The 7,666-nt window shown below is 31.4% G+C and overlaps 1 protein-coding gene across 1 annotated transcript; it reads left to right on the top strand.

The window, feature by feature from the left end:
- The first annotated feature begins 761 nt into the window (after window positions 1-761).
- On the top strand, window positions 762-7,329 carry LOC104235765 (nicotinate N-methyltransferase 1). Its single transcript, XM_070164984.1, has 4 exons — window positions 762-1,044; window positions 3,257-3,678; window positions 5,464-5,528; window positions 6,688-7,329. The coding sequence occupies exons 1-4, from the start codon at window positions 791-793 to the stop codon at window positions 6,988-6,990; spliced, it is 1,044 nt and encodes a 347-aa protein (XP_070021085.1). The 5' UTR covers window positions 762-790; the 3' UTR covers window positions 6,991-7,329.
- The last annotated feature ends 337 nt before the right edge of the window (window positions 7,330-7,666 follow it).

Consider the following 7,666-nt stretch of genomic DNA (forward strand, 5'->3'; position numbering starts at 1 on the left):
CGCCCACCTTCTCTCGAATATCTTCATTCCTAATCTTATCCATCCTTGTATGCCCGCACATCCACCTCAACATCCTCATCTCTGCTACTTTCATCTTCTGGATGTGTGAGTTCTTTACCGGCCAACATTCAGTTCCATATAACATGGCAGGCCTAACCACTGCTCTATAAAACTTACCTTTTAGTAACGGTGGCACTTTCTTGTCACACAAGACTCCCGACGCTAACCTCCACTTCATCCACCCCACCCCTATACGGTGTGTGACATCCTCGTCAATCTCCCCGATCCCCTGAATAACCGATCCAAGGTACTTGAAACTACCTTTCTTGGGAATGACTTGAGAGTCAAGCCTCACTTCAACTCCCGCTTCCGTCGGCTCAACTCCAAATTTGCACTCGAGGTATTCCGTCTTCGTCCTACTCAACTTGAAACCTTTAGACTCAAGAGCATGTCTCCAAATCTCTAGCCTCTCGTTGACGCCGCCTCTTGTCTCGTCAATTAGAATAATGTCATCAGCAAATAGCATGCACCATGGAACCTCCCCTTGAATATGATGAGTCAGTGCATCCATCACCAGGGCAAATAGGAATGGGCTGAGCGCAGACCCTTGGTGCAACCCCGTAATAACTGGAAAGTGTTCAGAGTCGCCTCCTACTGTCCTAACCCGAGTCTTAGCTCCATCATACATGTCTTTAATCACCCTAATATAGTTACTCGGGACCCCTTTATCCTCTAAGCAGCTCCATAAGACCTTCCTAGGAATAATAACAATAATGCAAGGTTGGCTATAATGGAATTAGCCAACATGATAAGTGTACCTATGTCTCTAAATGCCGTTGTTAGGCTTAAAGTAGCTGATGCTATTTGGGAAGGTGGATCAAACGCGCCGCTCTCTCCCACCGAAATTCTCGCTAAAATAAGCGGTTCCGAAGGCGGCGGTGGTGCCGGTGGCGGTGATGCTGAGAATCTGCAAAGGATTTTACGCATGCTCACGAGCTATGATGTATTTGCTGAGCACATAGTTGATGACGGCCCTCAAAGAAGGTATCCGTTTGTCCATAATTTTTTTTTTTTCCTTTTTTCCGAAACTTATCGTTAAAACATTGTTTGGTTATATTTTTAATTAAAATTTTGGAGATGCGTTTCAAAAAAATTTGAGATGAGTTTCAAATTTTTAAAAAAGTGATTTTTTTTCCTTTTTTTTCCAAGTAAACAACGCTTTTCTCTCACAAAACTGTAATATTTTTTCAAGTAAAATGTATGTCCAAACACAATTTTAATTTTCAAATACATTTCTTTCAATTTAATTAAATTTATTTTTTTTTTCAAATCTCACATTTCTTATGTCTAAACGCCTACTTAATCTATCTATCTACACTATATTAAAAGCACGAAGGCTTTTAGCGAAATGTCGTTTGCCTTTTTTACCCTTCAAGAATAGATTTTATGTTGGACAATACTGTAATTTAAGTTAATTTCCTATTATTTAGGACTTCAAAATCAACTAAAATTTTTATTATTAAATTTTCCTTATTTGAACTTTGAATAAATTCCTAACATTTAGATTACATAAATATTTTTCTTATTTTACTCGTGTAAATTAATAGCTTCTCCTTATATGTACATTATATATTTACTTATCATAATAGATCTATTTTAAGTCTTTAAATATTGAAGTTAACTATATATACCATCTAAACGAAACATATAGAGACACATTAGCAAAAAAGTATCTTTAAGTAAGTTTACAAACAACATGCCTACATTTGAAAATAATAATAATTTATTATAATAATAAATATTACAATATACTTTAAGTTTTTTTACATGTTGTAATATATAGTTATATCAAATCAAAAGCTCAATTACAATATTGGATAAGTAAAGCATATATATGATACTCTAATTTATAAATTGAAATTAATAGCAATAAACTGTAATTTATAAGAAATTTTAAGTTAGTTTTAAGTAAATCTTCCTACAGATTTCCTTATTTAATAATGTAGGAAGTCTTAATATTTAAATCTTTAGAATTAATTAATATAATTATAATACCTCATATGTTACTCTTTAGAATATTTATAGAATTTTATCCAGTATAAAATTTATTTTTAAAGAGTAAAAATGTCGATTAAAATTGTGTGAAATTAATTTTGAATGAAAATTCAATACAAAATATTGATTGATTTTTTTATCCTCTAAACATATATTTTACCTTAGACAAAATTATCATTTAATTACTTTGATATCAACTAAATTTTGCTTATTAAATCTTTTTTCTATTTTAGCTATGTAGGAAACACTAATATTTACTCTTTTTAGCCTAAATTATTGGTAGTATTTAACTAAGCATGAAGTTTAAAAAAGACGAATTGTTTTAAAATTTATGGTCTAAACAAGCCACAAATATTTATGCAGGCATAAATCATCTTTTTAAGAGTAAATTAAAAAGTCTAATATTAAATTATTTCTAAATAAAGAAGTATGAATTTTATTTTTGGGACATATTAGAAAACGAAAGTATGAAAATCTAAGGTTTTAGCTTATATAAATAATTCATTTAATGAATTAGCGGTAACATAACTATAATTCTTTCCAAAAATGTAGTAAGCCAAATTAAACAACTTTTTTTTATAGAAAAATCATTAGAAAATATGGGTTCAATATTCTCTTAATTGTCTTAGACAAAATTAAAAAGTACAATAATTTTTTATAGCAAATTAAGCAACTAATATAATCAATAAATTAATTTGAGTCTCTCATTTCATGACAAAGCAAATACTTGTGCTAGATAGAGACACAAGATTTTTATCAATTTAACTGAAGGATCAACATTTTTCACTTTCAGAAACTTACACTTTTTTCTTTCATTTTTTTATTTTATAACTCAAGTATATATTTTATAATAGTTATATAATTTTTTACATACATAAATATGGGTACACGCGCAATACGTGTATCCTAAGACTAGTTGTGTAAAAATACATCGTTTACGTTAAATTCACATCTAGTTAAGCTACCAAAACAACATTGACCGTTTTCAAGCCGAACTAGTTACTGCTTATTCTTCTTCATGATTAATCAAAGAAATTCAAGCCAAACTTATGTTTGTTGGGATAAGCCAAACTTTGTGGAGTTTGGTACGACGGAGTTCATTTTTCATCGAAAACGTTGTTCATGAAAAGATAGTACTTCCTCTGTTCCAATTTATATGACATATTTTGATTTTGAGAGTCAAAACTATTTTATTTTACAGATATTCGTTGACAGAGGTGGGCAAAACCCTAGTCACAGACAAGAACGGCTTATCCTATGGCTCCTACATTCTCCAGCACCACCAAGATGCGTTAATGAGCGCGTGGACGATGGTTGACGAGGCCGTCAACGATTCGTCCACTGAGCCATTTGCTAAGGCAAATGGCGAACCGGCTTACAATTACTACGGGAAAAAACCAGAAATGAATAACCTAATGTTAAATGCAATGTCTGGAGTTTCTGTGCCGTTTATGAAGGCAATTTTAGAGAGTTATAATGGGTTTCAAGGAGTGAAAACATTGGTTGACGTTGGAGGAAGTGGTGGAGATTGCTTGAAAATGATTTTAGAGAAACATCAAAGTATTCAACTAGGAATTAACTTTGATTTGCCTGAGGTTGTTGAAAAAGCTCCCAAAATTCCTCGTAAGTTGGATCACACTTGTATTTAATTCCCTCTCTTTTATTTTTTTTAAATATAAAGTACGGAAATTACCTTAAAATTTTTATAATCTTGAACAAACGGTTTTTTTCTTGCAAGAACATGTCAGAAACGATGAAATAAAAATGTTACTCCCTCCGGTCCACAATAAGTGACTATTTTACCTTTTTATTTTGGTGCAAAATAAGTGTCCATTTACATAATCAAGAAGAAATTAATTTTATTTTACCAAAATTTGCCCTTATTTACATATTCCAATGTGTAAAGATAACAATTAATTAAGGTTAATTTAGTGAATAATTTTTTTTTCTAATGGAGTTCGTATTTTCTTAATTGGTGTGCCAAAGGTAAAACAGTCACTTATTGTGGACCGGAGGGAGTAAAATTTAAGGGGCTTTTTAATATAAAAAGATTTCAATTTACTTAAATAATGTAGCTAAAATACATTCTCCACAATCACAAATATTAATGGTTTTATAATATTTGATGTCATAAAAAACGAGAAGTTACTTTTTTTCTTTTGGAACCTACTCTTATTGTTCTAATTAGTGGAATATTACTAATAAAGTGAGGAAGAAAAATGGCGTGTATATATATATATATTATATTAAAAGCACGAAGGCCCTTAGCGAAATGTCGTTCGTCTTTTTTACCCTTTAATAATATATTTTATATTGGACAGAGTAGTAATTTTAGTTATTTTCCTTATATGTAGGAATATTCATTTATTATTTTTTTAATATTAGGAACAAACATTTAATTAATATCCTAATATCTAGGACTTTGATATGAAAAATCATATAATTATCTTTTTGTTGTGAAATTTTTTGTTTAAGAGTCCTTGACGTGCTCTATTTTATTTTATAAAAAAGTTTTAGGTTTAGTGTTGTTTGTTTTCTTTTTCTTTTTCAGAACACCTTTTCTTCGTATAAGTTATGTAATTTGATTATACAATGAGTTACAACAATTTATTCATTTTCTAATCTGTTTAAAATAATTCATATAGTATTTATTATTAATTAAAAAATTAAATCAGTTGCATTTTATTTTTGAAAAAAAATTATTATTTTCTATCAATTTGTTAATCCTGTTTGAGTCTTCTAAAATGAACTAGGGAATAATTTTTCAAAAAAAAAAATCAAAAAGATTCTTAAGTTTTCAAGGATTATATGTGATTGCTGAAATTGAAAAAGAAGCATGATAACTTATGAACTTAAAATGATTGAATTAAAAAATTAAAATAAATTTTTAGTTAAATATATTAACTAATGATTGAGAACTTGTATGAAGATTCATCATTTTAGAAAAAAAATAACTTTTATTTTATCACTCAAACATAATATTTTAATATATTATTTATATAGTATTTTATAGTTCTTTCTTATTGAGATAGTGTACACGCGCAAAACGCGTATCATAAGACTAGTTATATTAAAAGCACGAAGGCCTTTATATATATATATGTATGTCTAAGAAAATAGTATTTCTTATTATTAAGACTATTAAAATCTTTATTAAATTACGTGCAAAAAACTTAGAGATGAATAAGTCCTGACTTACAGATGTAGATAGGTGTTTCACATTAATCTTTCTTTTCCAAAGTATAAATTTCTAGCAAATCGTACGCCAGATTCTTTTCCTGTAACCTTAAATAGATAGACGTAAAAATTGGGACAAAGAGCCTGACTACTACGTATAACTTTAAATCTCTTTCATATCTTTGAATAAAAAAAATGTTGGCCGAATTTACTCTAAGTTTTGACGTGCAGGTATAAATCACATCGGTGGTGACATGTTCAAATACGTACCAAAGGGAAACGCTATTTTCATGAAGGTCCATTTTTTACCTTCTCAATCCTGTCTTTTTCTTCTGTGGGGTAATTGTGACAAAATAGCACGGGTTAGGTAGTTTTTGGACTGGTCATTCAAAAATAGTCAGCGTTTGCAAAGTCATCGAAAATTAGCCACTATGTTGTTGCAGCGCGGAAAGTTCCAGCATAATATACTGGAGATCGGTGCACCTGTGTATGAACTTCCAGCATATTATGCTGAAAGTCCAACACGCGAAAAGTTCTAGCAAAATATACTGGAGATTGGAGCACGCACCGGTGCTCCAATCTCCAGTATATTATAATGGAGTATTTTCCCGGATTTTGAACAGTGTTTTTGCTCAGATTTATCTTTACATGAAAAGTGGCTAAATTTCGATTATTTTTGAAACTGTGGCTATTTTTGAATAACCACTTGTGTCCGGCTATTTTTGAATTTCTCCCGGTAATTATGCACTATAGTTTGTTTCTACTTAATTTGAGTTAATTTCCCAAGTAAGGAAATAACTCCACAATATTGACTTAATTTTTTCTAGTTGGAATTTTGTTTCTTTCATGTGCTAGTTATAATTTCTTGAGAAATACGAATTTATACAAGAAGAGTAGCAATTTTTGAATTGCATTTGTCACTTCAAAACTTACTCATCCTCTTTCTTCTAGGTACGTATGTAAATAATGAAATCGACCACGTGAAAGAGCTAGATGACTTGTTGCTTTCAAATAGTACAAGATCATAATTGTTTTGATCAAATCCTCGGATGAATTTTTGAATCATCGGCCTCTTGGACCACTTTGTCGTTAGAAACACACATGGACGTACGATTTGGCTATGGGTTATTTGAATCTGACATATAGTAGTGGGTATTAATTTACCGGCACAAGATGTTTCTACCAACCCAATAATAAATATATAACACATGTTTTCACAATCATGGTTATCACTAAATAATAAGTAGTACTAGTAGTTAACTAGTACACATTATTTTTAAGTATAAAAGTTCTTAAATTTTTGTTGTGATATACAGTGAGGTGTATCTAATGTAGAAGGTAATCATTAAAGATATATAAATATCAAATTTTGAACCCATAAAATTAGATGAGAGGTGGTAGCATTGCGAATCTAAACATATAAAGTTTAAATTCTGAATCCGTCTCTGTATGCAGTGGGTGCTAACAACATGGACAGATGATGAATGCAAGCAAATAATGAAGAGTTGCTATAACGCACTCCCAAAGAAAGGGAAATTGATTGCTTGTGAGCCAGTTTTGCCGCATCATACTGATGATAGCAAGAGAACTCGAGCACTTCTTGAAGGAGACATTTTTGTCATGACAATCTACCGTGCCAAAGGTAAGCACCGCACTGAAGATGAATATCGGCAGCTCGGCCGATCAGCTGGTTTCGCCGATTGCCGAGGTTTCTACATCGATCATTTCTTCACCGTTCTTGAATTTCATAAGTTATAAATGGGCTCACATAGCTTCAAGGGTGAAGCTACAGTTCCGCTGAACCTAGTAGTTATGGTAAAAACCCCGTATTTGTAATAAAAATTCATTAAAGAACCCAGTGACTAGTGAGGTGTCTTTTCTAGATTCCATAGGGATTAGGACCCGTAAACTCATAAACCTAGCTCCGGCCTTTGGTCACATTACGCCAATTCCGAGCACTCTATATATGTGAACAATACACCTAGGGGTGGAGCTAGCCTTTTGGATACGGGTTTGGCTGAACTCAGTAACTTTTGTTTAAACTTTGTATTTTTCTTGAAAAAAGTATTGAATTATGCACAAATTATTAATTTGGAACCTGATAACTTAAAAGAATTAGAATAATGAACTCACACGTTTCAAATCTTGGCTCCTCCTCTATTAATACAGCTAGCCTACTTTTGGTTCGATTATAGTAACTCCATTAGTATAATGAGACCTTTTATATTATGGTTTATTTCGGAATGTTTGTGGCACACACTAGACTACTTCTGGTTCGATACATGTCAGAGGTTTAGATATTTAGCAAGCATGGCTAAAATGGAACGAGTTCAAGATCGTGGTTCTTTGAGTGCATGGTTGTGATTTGGCTAAGTCGAGGCTGTAATTACAAACTAGTAGTATAAAGTTAAGATATATATTCGATGTGATAAAA

This window comes from Nicotiana sylvestris, chromosome 12, assembly GCF_000393655.2.
Source record: "Nicotiana sylvestris chromosome 12, ASM39365v2, whole genome shotgun sequence".
In the NCBI taxonomy this organism is placed as follows: Eukaryota; Viridiplantae; Streptophyta; class Magnoliopsida; order Solanales; family Solanaceae; genus Nicotiana; species Nicotiana sylvestris.

Bases quoted from the DNA above. Each gene is read 5' to 3' on its own strand.
- LOC104235765 (XM_070164984.1), top strand. From the start codon at position 791: ATGGAATTAGCCAACATGATAAGTGTACCTATGTCTCTAAATGCCGTT. The intron at 3,679-5,463 runs GTAAGTTGGATC...TTTGACGTGCAG, and splicing joins AAAAGCTCCCAAAATTCCTC to GTATAAATCACATCGGTGGT. The intron at 5,529-6,687 runs GTCCATTTTTTA...CTCTGTATGCAG, and splicing joins GAAACGCTATTTTCATGAAG to TGGGTGCTAACAACATGGAC.